At 34.3% G+C, this 20,217-nt stretch overlaps 1 protein-coding gene across 7 annotated transcripts in view; it reads right to left on the bottom strand.

Moving 5' to 3' along the window:
• The window catches only part of LOC135201370 (acetylcholine receptor subunit beta-like 2), a 658,252-nt gene that overhangs the window by 33,705 nt on the left and 604,330 nt on the right, over positions 1-20,217 (bottom strand). For all 7 annotated transcript variants that reach the window (XR_010311516.1, XR_010311517.1, XR_010311518.1 and 4 more), the window contains exons 8-9: positions 19,521-19,696; positions 6,237-6,401 (exon numbers count right to left, since the gene is read on the bottom strand). Coding sequence is in view for 4 of the 7 variants with exons in the window: in XM_064230214.1 (XP_064086284.1) it covers positions 6,237-6,401; positions 19,521-19,696 (341 nt within the window). In the remaining 3 variants the exon portion in view is untranslated. The remainder of the gene's footprint in view (positions 1-6,236; positions 6,402-19,520; positions 19,697-20,217) is intronic.

Raw genomic sequence — 20,217 nt, 5'->3', positions numbered from 1 at the left:
TCTTTACTATAAACATTTGCCTATCCTTGATATGCAAACCCGCTGGCAATTTAAATATTTACTCCATCTTAGTATCATCCATCGTCATTCAGTCTCCGTATAATAACTCCTCTGGGATAAACACGCTCGGGGTGAAGGGGAACGGACTTTGCAATAATATTTACGGAGACAATATTGCATAAAACCTCAAGAGCCGAGTTCGTTCTGATATTGTTAAAGAACGACACCTTTTTTCTAAGAACATCAAAAGTTTAGTAGAATATACCTAAGTGAGAATACAGAACTTAAGAGAAAATGAAACAGTAAAAGGCTAACACTTTGGTGCACATTACCACTGGTATAAAAATATATATCTACATATCGTATAAGACTGTTTAAGAACCAAATATTTGACATAAATAAATTTTATTATATTTATAGTATATACCGCAACTAAAGAAAAACGAACTGCTGAATTTATTCTTGCCAATGTAATACTGTACATTTAGTAAAACTTGTGAAATCAAAACGAGGTACCTTCACAAAAAGAAAAAAAGATTATATATATATATATATATATATATATATATATATATATATATATATATATATATATATATATATATATATAACATACTTTCATTACAACGACGCAATCGCATTCTCGTTATATTAATTAATTATCAATGGTGAACTTTAAACGTTTACGGATGAGTGGCCAATTTATAATGAACGAAATTCTATTGCCGTCCCAACCTCATTAAATCTCATTGCTACAATAAGGTCACACAGTAATTACATTAGTGAGGTGAAGGGTCAGATGACTATACTCTTGTAATTTTAATAACTTCGTTTTCTCCTTCTTTGCAAAATACATCCGTTTTCTTTATTCAAGGATAGAAAATTTGACTATTATTTGCTTACGTCATTCTGACCAACTGCCTGGAAAAACTGTCAAGACAAATTACATATAACCTCTGGAAAACATAGATGTTAAAAAGATTCTAAACCTAACAAATAATAATTATAAACTTGCATTCTAACTGAAACTAACAAGTCTGTTTTTGGCGTAACTAAATCCGACAAAGGCTTTTATAGTGGATTACTTTATGACCAACTTAAAATGTATCCACCATCACTCCATCTGTTTACGTGTATTATACATATACTTTTTAAATTATAAAACCTTAGTAAAATTTCCAAGGAATATGGTTATTCTTAACCCAGGAAAACGTAGAATATGTTGATATTTAAAGAAATAGCAAGTATAAAAATGAGGCTAAGTTTCTTCGGCGCAATCGAGTTTTCTGTACAGCGTCTAATGCTGAATGAAATTCTAAGCGATGGCCCGGTGGTGGCCATGTTGTTGGCACCTATACCTGTACCAGTCGCACGAACACGGATAACTTTAACCTTTTAGCCTTACATAAAATCATAACTACTGAGGCTAAAGTAGGTGCAATTTGTTTTAGTTGATGACTAGAGGGTGGATGATCAACATACCTATTTGCAGCCCTCTAGCCTCAATAGTTCTGAAGATCTGAGGGCGGACAGAAAATGTGCAGACGGACAGGCATATAGCCATGTCAATAATTTTCTTTCAGAGAAAACTAAAAATTACCAAACGAAAATGCTTCAATGTTTCTGAGCGATGAACAATTTTTTCCCTCGTTTTCCGTCAACCACATACGAGATAGGGTGACCCAGATCTCGGGTGCATAAAAACTTGTGGCATCAACGTCGACATGAATATCCTCTCTCATGAAGACCAAAGCAAAACGCTCAAGTACAACTGAACATCAGTTGTGGCGGATGAAACTATCACATGAAAGGTACTGAATGCTACGTCGCAATTGCTTGGGCTGCAAGTATTCGTGAAAAGCCAGAGGTCGAGACTAATGAAAATATACGGCAGGCAGCAGCACCTTCAATTAAAACGACGAAAACACAAAAGTTTTGGGCTCGCAGTTCCATTTGTCTTCATATTTTATCCTAGAAATATTCTAATAACAGAGACGTCTGATCGTGATAAACCTATCGCGAAATCATGTGTTTTATAATTATGTACAATTGTTAATATGAGAATATGAAGAAACTGGATGCAAATTAAACGTAAGGAAATTATATGGGTTAATAATTACTCCGAATATATTCCCTGATCCTCGTCCGGGTCAAACTCTTTTCATCTGTACATGTATGTGTATGTATGTCGGTAGATACACACACACACACACACACACACACACACATATATATATATATATATATATATATATATATATATATATATATATATATATATATATATATATATATATATATATATATGTGTGTGTGTGTGTGTATATATTGTATATATATATATATATATACATATATTATTATAGATTATTATATATAATTAATAAATATATATATATAATATATATATTATTAATATATAACGCATTACATTAAGCTACAAATGTCGATTAATCTCCAATTCGTTCTAGTACTTAGGGAATATCACCGAAGGGGAATTATAACTGATGATAAATGATTCGGTAACGGGGTGACTAAAAGGTTTGAGTCTCCCCGTCACCGAATTATTTTTCAGTTATAATTCCCCCTCGGTGGTATTTCTGAAGTAGAACGAGTTGGAGATTAAACATTTGTAGCTTAAAATTTGTGTATATAAAATGTCACGTAGATGTACTATAGTCAAATTAATTATGAAATTCTTTATTGCAGTACTACATGAGCTAGCAAGGAATTTTTTACAATCTTGTAATTCTAACCGTTCCAAAGTAATTATTATTTTTATATTATATCATATATAGATATATATTATATAATATATATATATATATATAGAGAGATATATATATAATATACTATATATATCATATAAATATATAGTCTTATATATATTATAATCTATCATATATATATATATAATATATAATTATATTATATATATGTATATAAAAGGAAGGCGGAATGGAATATTTAATTAGGTAAGTGTAATAGATTGATACGGAAGCCTTAGAAACCAGCACATTTATTATTTTTACCGGTATTCGCCCCTGGGATTTGTTTTATAATACAGAGCTGCTATGAGAGAGAGAGAGAGAGAGAGAGGGAGAGATAGAGAGAGAGAGAGTTAAAGGGGCTTGTCCTTTAATTGGAGTGAAAGTAGATTCAGCGCCAAATGCGGCCACAAGAGAAATACTTCAGGGCAAAAATGATTGTAATGGACTGGAAAACTGGAACTGAAGGAGATTGTCCTTATCGCAAAAAAATAATTTGGTTTAAGCCCGTTGGCCTTTCCTTTCCATTTTTAACCAATTCTCGATGGTTTTATTGATCTTTCACAGAATTTAAGTTACCTTATATATTACTTCGGGACGGTTAGAAATTACAAGATTGTAAATTCTTTGCTCGCTCATGTAGTACTGCAAGACCTTAAAATCAAATTTTTTTTTGTAACTTAAATCATAAGAATTTTCATAATTAATTTGACTATAGTAAATCTACGTGACATTTTATATACATAAATGTTATGGTACAAATATCGTTTAATCTCCAATTCCTTCTACTTCAGGAATATCACCGAAAGGGAATTATAATTGAAAAATAAGTCGGTAACGAGGAGACTCGAACGTTTGAGTCACCCCGTTACCGAGTCATTTATCAGTTGTGATTCCCCTTCGGTGATATTTACTAAGTAAAACGAATTGGAGATTAAACGACATTTGTGGCTTAATGTGTGTGTGTGTATGTGTGTGTGTGTATCTACCTACACTCATACACACACATGTACAGATGAAAAAGTTTGATCCTGACGAAGATCAGGGAATATACTCGAAATGATTATAAAAAAAATTGGATTTTAAGGTCTTGCAGTACTACATGAGCGGGAAAGGAATTTACAAACTGGTAATTTCTAACCGTCCCAAAGTAATATATCAGATAACTTAAATTCTGTGTAAGATCAATAAAACCATCGAGAATTGGTTGAAAATGGAAAGAAAAAGCCAACGGCTTGAGCCAAATAATTTTTTTGCGATAAGAACAATCTCCTTCAGTTCTAGTTTTCCAGTCCAGATGTATTTCTGTTGCGGCCGTATTTGGCGCTGAATCTACTTTCACTCCAATTAAAGGACAAGCCCCTTCAACTCTCTCTCTCTCTCTCTCTCTCTCTCTCTCTCTCTCTCTATCTATCTATCTATTATACAACAAATCCCAGGGGCGAATAACGGTAAAAGTAATAAATGTGCTGGTTTCTAAGGAGTGATCCCGAATTAATCTACTTACCTTAAATAAATATTCCCTTCCTCTATCCTAAACAAATAAGCTCTGTTGTTCAGGGATTAAAAGATGCATAATTTGTCAATTGTAACTTGCACATATTACCCCACAAAAATCAGCATTTCTATGCCTTGTATCGTTAACCTATCTTGCAACAGGACACGTGTTGTCCTGAGCTAGATCAAAATTACATGTATTCAGGCCTATGGTAATTAAATTTTAGTCATATGAACACGAGTCGACTATTTTCAGAAAGCAAATAAAATGCTATTTTACCTTAGTTTCCTGACTGCTAAATCTTACTGCTTATGTTTTAAGATGTTCTAGTAATTGCTTATTGAGCTGTAGAGAAAATCATGAACGCAACAGCTATTGAGCTGTAGAGAAAATCATGAACACAACAGCAATATAATCGATGTACCTAGGCAAAAGAGGCATGTAGTATAAGTTTTTGTATTCACGAGTAGAGTATTAATAACACATCAACGAACATTTCCCGAATACATTGTTCGGGATCATTATCGGGGAACTGGGCATTATCAATTGTAATTTCACTTTCATAACTGGACCCTGAATACTTCTCTTATTAGTGTTACGAAAAACTGTATCACTAGAAGAGTCCTGTTGGAATACACCAATAAATGCAAAGTTACAAACATACACACATACATACATACATACATAGACACACATTTATCCCCTTTAGCGGGGTTGGTAGCAGGAGAATATAGTCTTCGGGTTTCTCTGTAAGTCTCATGGGTTGAGGTTGCAAGGCAAATGTCATTTTTCTAACACCTTAATATAAGCTCACTGTACGGGGGGAGGGGGTGTTCACGCAGTGCACTGTAGGCATTAACTCAAGTTCTTTACAGCGTCCCGTCGACCCGTAGCTGCAAACCTTTTCATTCCTTTTACTGTACCTCCGTCCATAATCTCTTTCTTCCGTTTTGCTCTCAACCCTCTCCTATCAATTGTTCATACAGCAACTGCGGGGTTTTGCTCCTGTTACACCTTTCAAACTCCCATTACTCTCAATTTCTCTTTCAATACCGAATGCTCTCATAGGTCCCAGCACTTCGCCTTTGGCTTAAATTTTATATTCCAATTCCAGTCCCTAAATAAGCTGGTAAGGATTCAACGCTGGGTGGACTGGTGGGCGGTAGGCAAGGAACGTTTGACGACACTAGCATACCTGCAGAACTTCTTTTCAGGAAATAAGGACGCGAAAAAAATTTAAACGGAGTATTTGGCTTCAAGGAAAGTAAAACATTGGAATGTAAGTTCTTTCTCCTTAAATCTAAAAAATTCCAATTCAAGGCTTAGTAGACCTTACAATCAGTTGTTTCACTTTCCCCGTGGACATATACTCTGTTTATGCAAACACGCCGATAATCATCGCATATGCACAGCTTTTCGTCACATCTCGTTTGGTAGGATTTCCACATTATGAGCCTTGGAGCATTGCATCTCTCGGAAATGTTGCCTGTGATCAAAGATGCAGTGGAGTGGTCAGGAAATGTTTTAAGCAAACGTCACCGATCAACGCTTCCTCATCGCTTCATCAAACCCACGGCTCCGTTAATGGATCATGTCTTAATGTAATGAAACAACATGTTTATAAAACGTCAATTGAATTGAAATAAATATTCAAAGAACGTCTTGTAGCAAACGTAAACCGTAGGATTTCTAAGATTACACTAATTACTAAAAACACTTGAGATGAATAGAGATAATGTTAATAATAAAAAAAATGTGAACTCACACTTTATAATCATAAAAATGTGGAACTCACACTTTATAATCATACGGATGTGAACTCACAAACACTAAATAATATTAAAATAAAGTGCAACAAGGAAAGCAACTTCGATGTTTATCACTAAGTAAGCATTTACTCTTTTATTTGCTAGTCCCCATAGTAAATAAAATATTGTTCACATGCAGAGAATGCTGAACCTTCCACTCACCATACATCTCCGTCGCCGAGTCCATCGAAGTACTCTTGTTCAGAAGGAGACCTGATGTATCTTTCCCTTGGGTCGTACTGTGGCCGTCTCATGAGAAGCAGTCTGGGCATGATGTGAATGAAGACGCGTTTGACCCAGGGCGACATTTTGTGGGTGGAGGGCGATCTGCAAGGAATTGGGAGGTTTTCTAGACATAATTTTGGATTGCAATGCGTCATTAGGAACTTATGTCATTACCACACTAATCTAAACGTGGAAAAGGAAAATGACATTACTGCTGACACACTGAAGATAAACCTGGACATTCCTACGGGCAAAATAAATACTGTAATGTGAATAACAAAGATGATGCAACATAACAATTTTCTCACTTTACAAAACATGAAAACATTAATGAAGTTCACAGTTCATTACAATCAAACAGGGCATCTTTCTTTCTTAATTAGTGAAAGGTTATGCAGTTCCAGCGGTATTTTAAATCCATTTGTATTGGACCGGAAGAAAGGCAGGGCGTCAGGTGCCGAGCCAAATATTGACACTGCTAATGAGAACTCTTCGATAGCTTTCTCTCCCCTCTTTTTTTCCAGCTGTTTTCAATATTCCTCTCTTTCGCCGTTCCTCTTCAGAAGGACGAGTGCCGGGGAAGAGAGGCCAATGAAGAAAAACAAGTTAGATTTTTCAACTAATGACTTCGCATAACAGAGTACCAAAACTCTAGCAACTGTTTATATTCCTGATTCACTTTTGTCTCATGTTTTCGTCGTTGGCTTTTGCCGAAACAATTTCATATGCCACGCTTAGAAATGGTCTGTTATTTAGAAAATTTATTAGATAAAATATAACCCTGTGACGCTAAGCTACGGGAAATTTAAGACTATGTCACGATAAACTGGAACGAATAACCTGGAAATAAACTACAATGAAATTCAGGTCAACTGCAGTATTTCCATGAAAGATGTTGCCTTATTCAAAAGCACGATTGTATACGGGATTTTACTTTAACAACACCCCCCCCCCCCCCTTACAAATTCTGGCCCACAAAGGTCAAGAGAACACACACAAAAAATAGTTACGTTTATAAAACCCTGTAAGTAGTGAGTCAGATACCGCAAACACACATCCCCCCCACCCCACCCCTACAAAATCTGGCCCACAAAAGTCAAGAGAACACACACACACACACACACACACACACACAAATAAAACCCTATAAGTATTGAGTCAGATACGGCAAACCTATCAAGACCCCTGGGGATATTTGGAGACCGATTTTTTCAGCTGGAGTAACGATTAAATAAAGGATGAAAGATATAGTGGAACAAATATGAATGAAAACGGCGCAATGTAAATGAAGTGAAGGTTACATAAAACTTAAATGCCGAGGCCGAATATAAAAAGAAGGTTAGGGTATATCTCAATGCTTCTTTGTGAAAATGGTGTCTTCAAATATTACTCGCAACTATTTTTAACATTACCCACTAGTGCATATTGCGATATTAATCTGAAGCCATTTGGATACACACAATATATGGAAGTACAAAGGAAGAACTTATATATTGATAATACTTGGGAACATTCCATCTCCGTGTAGTTATGGTTATATCTTGTGTATGCATGTATGTATGTGATATATATATACATATATATACATACTATATACATGCAGATATGCACATACATATATATATATATATATATATTATATATATATATATATATATATATATATATATATACACGATATAACCAAGACTACATGGTGATATAATGTTTCAAATATTTTGACTGCATTTTTCCATATGAAAGCTTTGTAACGAGGTCCAATCTCATACATTCTTATCACCCGATAAGAAATTCTTCAAATATTAGGCGAGTATTAACATATATCATGTGCATGTTGTTTCCAACCAATGTTATTATGTTTTATTAAAAGTGATTGCTGCCTCAGCTGCATTAATTTTATACAGGTTCTTCTCTATTTTCCTAATTATTGCTTTCTCATTGTTGCTTAAACAATGAGAAAGCAATAATTAGAAAAATAGAGAAGAACCTGTATAAAATTAATGCAGCTGAGGCAGCAATCTCTTTTAATAAAACATGTTTAAAAGAGGGTTTACTTCCAGCATACAATGTTATTACGATAACATTTTTATACTATAATCTTTAAGGTGGTGTTGTGTTATTCGATGCGTCCCACATTACATCTGTAATTACAGTCGAAAATGATACTGACCGATGTGAAAGAAACATGAAAACTATTACTTATGGTCACACTAGCCTATACATTCTTCATATCAACGGATATGGAATATGACGGCCAATCTGCCAAAAAGGGTCCCTAATCCTGAACTTCATATATGATACCAATTATGGTGCTCAGACCGCAGTTGCACCTCCATGGAGCCTCACACACTTCTGCTCCAATGCTCAAGACACACCAGCTACTAAGGCTGAAAAAGCCAAACATCACGTAGTGACAAAAAGAGGCACAAGCGAAGGATTGGCTTCTATTTGTTTACTGAACTGGAAGAATATGCAACAGGAACTAAGAGTTGTTCACTCTCACTACGTTTTAAACTAAGACTATCAAAACCGTTCTAGTTTAACAAGAAGTTTATTAAAACGCAGCATCTAACCATCAAGCCGCTATAAAGAATTGTACCTTCTGTTGTACTTTGCGAAAAAATTTCCATTAACACATTCAAGAATAACCCAATACAAACCAGAGGTCTGCAAGATCAAGTTACAAATATAAGAAAAACTAGGAAAATCGCAAGAGTTAACGACGGTTTCCCGCTCTGATAGACTGAAAATGTCTCTTAATGGTATGAAGACCTACATTTATCTACGAACGCCAAAGTACAGAGGGATACCGTATCTGTTTAAGTTGACGTTTTCATCATATCAATACATCACTAGGTCGAGTCATGTCTATCTACTAGAAAAGGCAGAGAGGACTATCCGCCCAGTCCATCTGTTTAGTGGCGAAGACAAGCCTACAAACCCTGACACAAGAGGATCTCTCCACACTCGGCACGCGTCGCGAGAGATGAATGGGCCAGGATGATACTGGCGTGCTATGCTAACTGGAGAGTTACGTGTTCCATTCACTTCTGGCCTCCCATAACGATGACGGGAGTTCAAGGTTCCAGAGAGCCTTCTGTCCACAAATCTCCCCATTTATGTCTCCGTGGAGTAAAGGCTGCCGACATTCTAATCCCCAAGTTAAACAATGCGATACAGAGTAATGCTACAAAGTTTAGTATTTACAAATGGATTGTAGAGTAATACTACAAAGTTTAAGGGAACCCATTGTAGTATGCAATTTAACGCCTTTACATCACCTAAAGCTTATGGAGGAGAAAGATGAGCGTAGGAAAGAGCTGGGATTATTCTCAAACAAACCCAGAGTGGTACCCGAAAACATCATCAGAAATTATATTCTTCAAATTCAATGCTCACAAATTATACACCTGATATCTCTCTCTCTCTCTCTCTCTCTCTCTCTCTCTCTCTCTCTCCTTTTTTAAAATCATCTGTCCGCTGTTATTACTAATACTGCAGTCCTTAAAATTTTGTTTAAATACTCCGAAAATCCACGAAATGGTAAACAAGGTCTGTCCAATGTAGTCCGCTCCCACGTGTATACTAACGGGAATTATTCAGATAACCATATGAAAACATTTACGATCTCAAAAAAAAAAAAAAAAAAAAAAAAAGAAGAAGAAGAAGAAGAAGCTTGACATTATTAAAAAATATATATATATTCATACATAAATCTCAGCTGCGCAACTACTGGACATCATACCTTTCTCTAAATATTCTTCTATGGCACATAAAACATAATATAGAAGCAAGAAGAAACGACATTTCCAACTACATGTACGATTACAATCCAAAGGAAAGCGAGAGATAAGAAATTATTGTCGAAAAGAGGGACAACAGATGACAAGACGTTGAGCAGAGAAGGGACTCTCCTAAGTAATGAGACACTGAAGACCTTTAGGAGGACCTTCCAAGGGGGGAAAAGGATGTTACCTCGCACCCAGTAGGAGGGAACTTCAAAGGCCACCACAGTAAATAGGAAAGGCGACACAACGAGGTTGAAGCAACGAAAATAAAAACGCCTTTGAAGGGAGAGAAGAGAAAGTGGTGTCAGTTCTTGTGATGAGAAACTGGAAACATAAATCAGAGGTCAAATTCTTCCGGTTCTCATATTGCTGAGAAAGTCATGCACGGGGAGTGACACATTTCTCGCAAGAAGTTCAATGAAAGTTAATGAAATTGGCAAGGAGGTGCTACTGTTCAGACTGCAACCAATCAAATACGGTATCTCCATTACGTGTCTCAGTATCTGCTTTTCTTTGAAAAAACTGGCTTTTACATTCTTACTGCACAAAAATGAATTATTCAAAAAGTTAGCGTACCTATTGAAAAAAGTAACAAATCAATTTCTGTAAAAGGGTTTTCACAAAAGGATCACAAGGCCCCGCCCTCTTATCGACAGCCATACAATTTAAACACTAACGGAATATAGTGATCACTGGATCTTAAAGAGAATGTACCCAATGTAATTCAAATTCTATGTTCGAAGGGCAAGAAACAATAAAAATGTTCCTAACATCAGTAGTACGTAAGAATAAGCTGGCAGGTGTTTGCAGATGATACATGGCTGAACGGTGACAATGTAAAAAAAAACGTGAAATTTTTTTAAAAGTCTGTTCAAAGCGAAAGTTAGAAGGTAATGTTCCCAAAGTTAAATTTGCGAGGATAAGAGCAGATCAATGAAACAATGAAAATATGGAAAGTAAAAAATACAAGTGGTTTCTTTGTATAGGCATTTGGGAGTAAATACAATGGATGAGAAAAAAAGGTATGCCACAAAATAGAAGCAGGGAAGGTATTCAGAGCCCCTCAAAAGGTTTAAAAATAAAAAATCTAAGGTGCCAAATATTTAAACGATGACTTGATGCTATTCTACTTTGGGCAAATCCACAGGTTAAGGATGACTGCCCATACAATAACAATGGTGTTGAGACGGATAGTTTGTACACAATGAAAGGAGTTATGAGTGTTGAAAGAGAAAGAAAATGCATATAAGACCAATTTGTCTTAAACATTTTTTAGGGATGAAAATGTGCCTCGTTTTTTTCTCTTTTTTTATAATGAAGAAAAAGGAAAAAAAGTGGAGTTAGATTAGTGTGCACAGTTATGTGAGAATGAACTGTATATAACCAGGAAGCGGAGAAGGAGAAAGATGTAAACAGAGAAGTATATTATTTCAGCACTAGCGTGTATCTTAAGCAATTCGACTCTCAGGAAAACGGTAACTGTTCTGATTAACCATGTCACTATCGTCGATTATACTATATATATATATATATATATATATATATATATATATATATATATATATATATATATATATATATATATATATATATATATATATATATATATATATATATACATACACACGCACAAATATACACTGTATATATATATGGATGTATACATACATATATATATATATATATATATCCTTATATATATATAATTTACCCATTTATACATATACATATGTATATATAACATATGTACATATGCATATTATATATTATATACATATATACCAATCATAAAACAAGCAATCTTTGTCCATTAGCTTCTTTTAAGAGGAAATGCTAAAAGATATGGGGTAACGTGATCTCTCCGGTTAATGTCCATAATATCTTTTCCCTTTCTACAACGTATATAGTAGAATTTGAAACTGACGAGATCTAGGAAGAAAGCAAACTGAATTACATTCTGTGAAACGTGTAATCATAAGCAAAAACAAAAAAACTCATTCGTTATAGCTATCGACTCGGAAATCGAATACGTCTTGTAAATTATAACCGTTTATTTTCTTAATATTGTTTGTTTGTATGGTGTTTTTACGTTGCATGGAACCAGCGGTTATTCAGCAACGGGACCAACGGATTTACGTGACTTCCAAACCACGTCGAGAGTGAACTTCTATCACCAGAAATACACATCTCTCACTCCTCAATGGAATGGCCGAGAATCGAACCCGCGACCACCGAGGTGAGAAGCAAACACCAAACCAACCACGCCACTGTATTTTCTTAATATGTTTCCGTGAAAGAATTCGTCAGATCATGCCGACACCCTTGAAAGGCAAAGAAAAACAGAAGGTACAACAATAACAACTCAGCACCGCGGAACCAGCACCCACCCAACGGCAAAACGAGAAAATTCCCCCGGACCGTAATAGATGTCCCATTGGCACAGGACTATTAAAAGAGATCTGGTGCCATCAAAGTGGGATCTTGGATGTTCTTTCGCTGGGAAGAAAAAGACAGGATCAAAGGGATTAAACTCCCTCGCTATCTGATCAGGGAAGGATTTCCCCCGAAATCACATTGATATAAATTGATTGCAGAAGGTCTGCGATGAGTTTAGTCGACTTTTTCCGTTTCTAAAAGACGCCGCTATTTTAAATTCCACTGCTGGTGTTACAAGACGCTTTGTCGCTAAGTTGATGGTCCAAATCTATAAAAGCGGTGTAGTAATAAACGCTACTTTTTATATTGTTAAATAACTGCATACAATTAATTCCTAAGCACTGTTATCTGCTATTTTACAGTGGAGCGAACAGGTTTATGTGTTTATTATGAACAGCATCTATTCATTCCACTGTTAATAGCAGGTAGCTATGATTAGGAATTCACTTTATGTGTTGAGAAATATATTTTTGTAATAATATCAAGAAATGTTTTATTAAGTAGTATAAATGTCTATAGGTTATTATAACACATTATTTTATATATATATTTATATATATTATAATATATATATATATATCCATATATATATATATGTGTGTGTGTGTGTGTGTATATATATATATATATATATATATATATATATATATATATATATATATATAAATCTGCAGAGCTCATAAATTTGGTAAATCCTTTCTGATAACAAATGAATGAATATTCTAGAGTGATACAGACCAAAAATAAAGCCAAATGAACATGGTCTACTTTAAAATAATTGTAATTAATGCGAAATGCATCGAATACCTCATTCACCTATTTGAATGGAGACGACGCCCCTAACTTGATCCCTTTGTCACCTATAAGGTTAATCCAGTTAATTTTTAATATTTGCCGACATGAAAACAAGGACATCAAAATAATATACATGTTTTATACATACTGTTCCCATAAATTATGCAAGAAAATAAAGGCTGAATCTTTTACACAAAATTTAACGCAATCATTTGCAGGTACCTTTACGAGAAAAAAAATATACCAATTTAAAACATACAGGAATCATTTTGTTTATTACATCCTATAAACCCTTCTACCCTTAAACGTTTGCAGTTCCTTTGAGTACCAAGAATTCTACTCTCCAAAAGTTTCCCCATTAAGATTATGTTATACGCATAATTTTTCTTTCATAAACAAGGAGGTCTACCACTTCGTCTATAACAATCAACTATAGCTCAAAAAATATTTCTAAGTACCTTAAATACACAAGTAGCGACAAAATCTGGCCCAATTACCAGATTAACAGTTTCAAAATTAACAACTTAAGTTTGGGACCAATTCGGTTGCAAATAACTGAAAACATCATTGTCACAAAAGAATTAATTGCAAAGAACCCAATGGAAACTGAAAATATGAATACCAACGTTAACCTAAAGCAACAGCAAAATATGGCCACGGTTGAATTTCTTAATATGTAAAATAGAGGAATGGAGACTTGCAAACTTTTTTGGGCATTTATTCGATCATACATGTTTATTTACACTTCATTTTTATAATCAATTTACAACTAAATTTATGTGCTGCAAACATTAGTAGACAACTGAGGTGGAAAGAAATTGTTTCGAATGTCGAAAACATATTTTCAATTTCAAATACGAGAATTTCTAAGGGACCCCATAGCTAATACCAATGAAAAATTTCAAACTCGGTCCTTCCATCATTCTATACAATAGATATCTATTCCATATCTTCACTTATTCAGTTTTCTGAAATTACTTTTTATTTTCCGTTCTATATTTTTTCCTAGAATTTTCAGCGTTACTGGAAGGTTTCCGATAATTCCTATGGAAAACTCTTTCAGGAATACCTGTATTTTCCCTATTGCCTTAATTCTCTGATATTCTCTTAATTCGCGTTTTACTTTCAACTAGCCTTTTTTTAAACCTTTCATTATATTGATAAGGTTCCGCTACACTTACCATCATAATATTTTTACACATCCCCATCCACCTTCAAGGCTATTTTTAAATGGTTAATCCCAATTCCTATCGATAACTTCTTTCAACAGAGTCGCTACATTTTTCAACAGGCTCCTATTCTTGTAGTTCGTTGAATTCTCTTCTAAAAGTGTTTCCGAGCAGCTATGGCACTTATAACTACAATTTTTACATCCAATATTCCTATGGAAATGGAGTTCATATAATATCCGGATTAAATTTCCGGAATGTTAGTAACTACCATGCTTTTTCCAATGTGAACAGTAATGGCTCGCATTCTATTATCTTTCTATATAGGCTTTTCTTGTTTTCATCTAAGGATTAAATTTTATTTTCATTCACAAAGTATTAATTCTTACTCATCTTGCTGGTAAGGTCCTTTTTGCCTCAAACCAGATTACTGAGGGATATTTCTCCTTACGGAGCATAATAACTCGATATCTTTGTCTTCGTCCCATGCTCTTTCAAATTTTCTTTAACATCATTATTCCATTATTTATTTATTTTAATCTCAGTGATCATATTAAAAAACATCGAAAATAAGATGCTAAACTGAGTGTTATACTAATTTCAAAGTCCTACAAAAACGAGATCTTTTCCTCTTCCCAGACACCAGTTCACATTTATGACTCAGTTCTAAGTTTTTTCTAGTTTACTTGAAATTCGCCCCTGCTATTTGATTCCACTGACGATGACAGAAATATTATAAGTAATGGGCCTACAGATCTTTAAGCATCTTTAGCTTTCCACATTTACAGAAAATGTACTTTTCACTTAAACATTTTAATTACGAATGTTAACCATTTTGGTTTTCTGGCATTTAAAATACTGATCTATTTTTTGTTTTTGTTTACTTCCAATTCCATAAAATCTTAAGACTCACTGATAAAGAATCGTTTAACATTCGTTCATAACATTTAAAACCCCCTCCCTTCAGTTGAGAGACTTATTTTAAAATACCGTAACACTTTCATCTTTAATTCTTTCCTAACTAAAGTACACTTTGATTATTACCTCATCCAAAAGGAGCTCATTTGAAAAAATGTTAACTATCAAGTGTAACATTATATTACATTCACAAGTGATAAGAAGATATAGTCTTCTACACATGAAAGTATATTATATAAAAAATGCAATGTGTCTTTATATTTCATTTTTCGGAGTAGAACGTCTACTGTACCGCTGTGCCCTACACGAGTATACAGAATGAAGGCAGCCTGGTCCTAACCTCGGGGCTGTAAGTAATTTTCTCTAAACTGGGACTTGCCTTCCTCCAACCATGACTGTTTCTCTCAAAACTGCCTCATATAAACGTAATGGAGTGCTGATATCTTTGTCCTCGATTCCGGACGGTATTAATATCCTCAAGTCACAGGTTTTTCCTTCTCGATCCTCTCTTACATAGGCAAGCATGCAATCACAATTAGATATTATTTACAGTTGCATAACAACACACAACTTTGCACGTGAGAACCTGGTCGTCCATATTGATCGAAAATCACTCCTATGTTGCTTCATTTATGCAATGCCGACAGCTGTTTCCGCGAGGTTTTTAAGAAAATGGGAAAGTATTTATCTAAATCTATATCTATCTATCTATCAATCTATCTCTATATATATATATATATATATATATATATACATATATACATATACATATATTAGTATATATGAATTCGTCACATGTGCCGTGGCATTTTTTATGCTCACAAATATTTAGCCACAAAAATAATTCAATACCAAATTTACTGTCTCGGGAATAACTGACACCTAAGGGAATTAATAAATGATAAGTGCTGCATCACTACTGACATTCGACCTGCTACCTAGTTTCGAAAAAGAAAAAAACACATATATACAATAACTTTTGATCACAGGGCCATCTTGATGTATCAGTGACCGAAATTCACCGTACATCGTCGTTTCTAAACGAAACAGTGGTTCGTAATCCCACTCGTGACGAAGCACTTATTAATCATAGTTCCTCGTTTAGTTAAGTTATTCCCGAGGCATAGTGAATTTGGATAGTAATATTTGTGACTTTATATATATATATATATATATATATATATATATATATATATATATATATTATATATATAATATATAAACTATATATTACACACATATATAGTATGTGTGCAATATATATATATATATATATATATATATATATATATATATATATATATATATATATATATATATACATACATACACGAGGTTGAATGAAAAATAGAGATGAATGGTCCAGTGGACTTGGCAAGCTACTGATGAGCCTTCTGTGTAGTAATTGTATAAACCTTCTAATGTTCCGTCAAATTTCTGCAAACGGGCATATCGACGATCCAGTAATTAAGTATGAATGTGTCACTGATTGATGTATAGTTTTTCTGGCTTCTTAAAAAAAAAAACTACGTAATACTTAATAACACATTCATACTTTAACTGCTGAATCGTGGATATGGCCTTTTGCAAAAATTTGATACATTAGCAAGGCTCATCAGTAGCTTGCCAAGTCCACAGGACCATTTACCTCTATCCTTTATTTTCTCTTGAGCTTCCTGAATATCGAGGTTCTTTCTTTTACATGCTTTTTCATGTCTTTATCCTCCTCCCAAACACTTCCGAATGACACTTTACAACCTATTGTCTTCTACTCACACCTGATCAAACCAAATCTAAACACTAATCCGTCCTTACACCACTGCCATAATTTTGTATCAATGATCCGCTTGTTTTTGCCATCCACACTTCAGTTCCATTAAGGGGAGTTAGCTAAACAATCCCTTCATCATTCTCGCATTCACTTTTTTTCTCCCAGCCGTTGCCTTTACCCCGCTGCCTTTCTTGTTTCGCATATAGTGACACCTCTCTTATCTAACCATCGTCTGTTAATGTACGTACAAATAATATATGTCAACCACTTCCAGTCTTCCATTACCAATATTAACATTCATTGTTTAATCTCCACTTATGTATGTATGTATGTATGTATGTAAAATTTGTGTATCAGTCCAAAATCATATTATATGCCATAAAGGCACTCAAACCGTTTCCTCTGTGGTTCTCAATAATTTTATTAGCGTCTATATCATTATTCAATTATTCATTTCATCTCCCTCTTGTTTAGTCATATTCCTTGACTTTTTGTTGCATGCACCGTCCTGGTCTTCTAACCTCATTTCCAAAATATCAGATTTTCTCGCACCAACGATTTTATATTAATAATTTTATATTTATTACTTAGAACTCTAATTTCTTAATCTCACAATATTTCATTACTTGCTTTTTACTATCATAAGATTATCTGTTACTATCCATGTTTATTTTCTGGGGAGAGGGAGGTTACAGATATTTCCTAGTTGTATTTTCATAGACCTAGTCTTTCCAATAATATCGTGAGCATTAAATGTATTTTATGAAATACTGAACCTGGTTTCATATCTTCTGTTGTGTGCCCTCTTTGATAAAACTCAGTAAAGTCCTGAAAATTATTTTAAATAATATTTTATTTCCCATTCATATACGCAAGTATTAGAGGTAGTGCTTGTATACTCAAAACAATGTTCATAAGTGTTGACATATAATCTACAAATTACACATTTTACACTATATACGTATATATATATGTAACGCACATACACACATGCATATATATATATATATATATATATATATATATATATATATATATATATATAATATATATATATATATATATATATATATATATATATATATATATATATATATATATATATATATATATATATATATATATTAAAATATTCTGAAAGTACTTGCAAGTGGAGAAATTTATTTATATTCAGGCGTCAGTGAGATTATGACGGTGAATGCAAACCGAGAAGATGGGGTAAAGAATGCTAATATGAAAAGCGGAGGAATGAAATACTTGATTCTTGTACATATTTGGGAGAAAATGTAACAGATGACAATAACATCAGACTGGTGTCATCGGACATGTTAAAACGGTAGAAGGGTGTCTACGGACGTAAGAGTGGAAATGACAGAAGGGTCTGTGGAGCCAACTTTCCATTACTGAAGTTCAGTGTAGATGATGAATAAAAATTTAGGAAGAATAAGGTTTTAGCAGCTTATACGACTGGGTGTGTATTATTCGTGGTGCAAGATGAATAACAGTTGATAAGAAAAGTAGAGGTAAAGAGAAATGATAAAATAAGGTGAAAGGATGGACCTGAGTTTTGAGATGGTCTGGCCATGTGGCTAGCATGGAAGACTTTGTTTGAGAAAAGCATGTGTAATTAGAAAGAGTTTAGAGAGAGAATGAGGAAGACAAAGTGGTGAAGAGAAGGGTGTCTAAAATTTGTGGGAAGGATGGACCTTACCAGTCAGGAAGCGAGAGGTGCACAAGAATGGTGAATAGCCCAGCGGGAGTCAAGATTTGACACAATGATGACTATCTTTGTTTGTGGGTGTATGGTGTGGTTAACTTGGAAGGTTTATGACTAAGGGATCATCCATAATTAAAAGTCAAAGTCGAACTGACTTTTCTCTTACAACTAAGTTTTAAGGGAAATAGTTTTAACAATGATAAAGAAATAAAATAATATATATATATATATATATATATATATATATATATATATATATATATATATATCATGTGTGTGTGTGTGTGTGTGTGTGTGTGTGTATAGTACATATATATGACTAACAGAAAAGATTCTTTTAAAACTACATCACTGATACGTCTACATATGTGAAATAAGAAAGCCAAAACATGTAATTTGACTTCTTTTAAATGAACTTGAATGATATTTACAAACAATCAACAAGACCTATTAACTAACAGGTAAACACATATTCTACGTACACATAATACAAACAAATACAAAACGTCTATCATTCGCCACAAGCGAGGCGAAGGAAGAACACGTCTTGCTTTTCATAGGACACAATTCCAACGTTCTTTAAGAATCTCTAACCCAAAATGGCACAGTTAGGAGACACCTTCTTACCTGAAGTGGATGTTAAGTACGCCGACGGTGACGCAGATGGAGAGGGTGACGAGGATCATGGTGAAGAGGAGGTACTTGCCGAGGAGGGGGACAGCCAAGGAGGTGGGGGGAATGATTTCAGCCAACAGAAGGAAGAACACAGTGAGGGACAGCAGAATGGAGATACACAAAGTAACCTGAAGGTTGGGCCAACGTTAGACATTAAGACTCGTCTCCTTCAACTTTTTCGTCACGCTCCTACAATTTTAATGATCTCCTTTTCAGGTAAAGACAACATCATCACACTTAAAAATATAATCCCTTAGTACTACCAAGGGAAATTTCACTTCCGCTCCACATCCTTAAACGCAATGAAACTTTCCAAATAATCTTGCATTATTTAAAATTAAATAACATCGTATCTCTCCTCTAGAAGTAATACAATATTCTAGAATTGCTCGAGTTTTATATGTGATCATTAAAGTCAGGAAATCCACTGGCCATGCGCCAGAGATTTTGCAGCTACTGGTTACTATATACATAATAGTTTCTCTCAAGTACCAGTCGCAGTTTCACAACACTTCAGTGAAGTTTCACATCCCATTGGTGGGTGGTAGGTGTCCTACCGGCAATGAAAGTCAGTTTTCTTTGCTTTCTCACAATTACTCAGTCTAAGTCTTCATCAACAATTCCGTATGTACAAAATAAAACAAGTCGG

This window comes from Macrobrachium nipponense, chromosome 28 (genome assembly GCF_015104395.2).
Source record: "Macrobrachium nipponense isolate FS-2020 chromosome 28, ASM1510439v2, whole genome shotgun sequence".
NCBI classification, from domain to species: domain Eukaryota; kingdom Metazoa; phylum Arthropoda; class Malacostraca; order Decapoda; family Palaemonidae; genus Macrobrachium; species Macrobrachium nipponense.
Note: the sequence above shows the minus strand (reverse complement) of the source record. Positions and strands in the feature narration are given on the sequence as shown.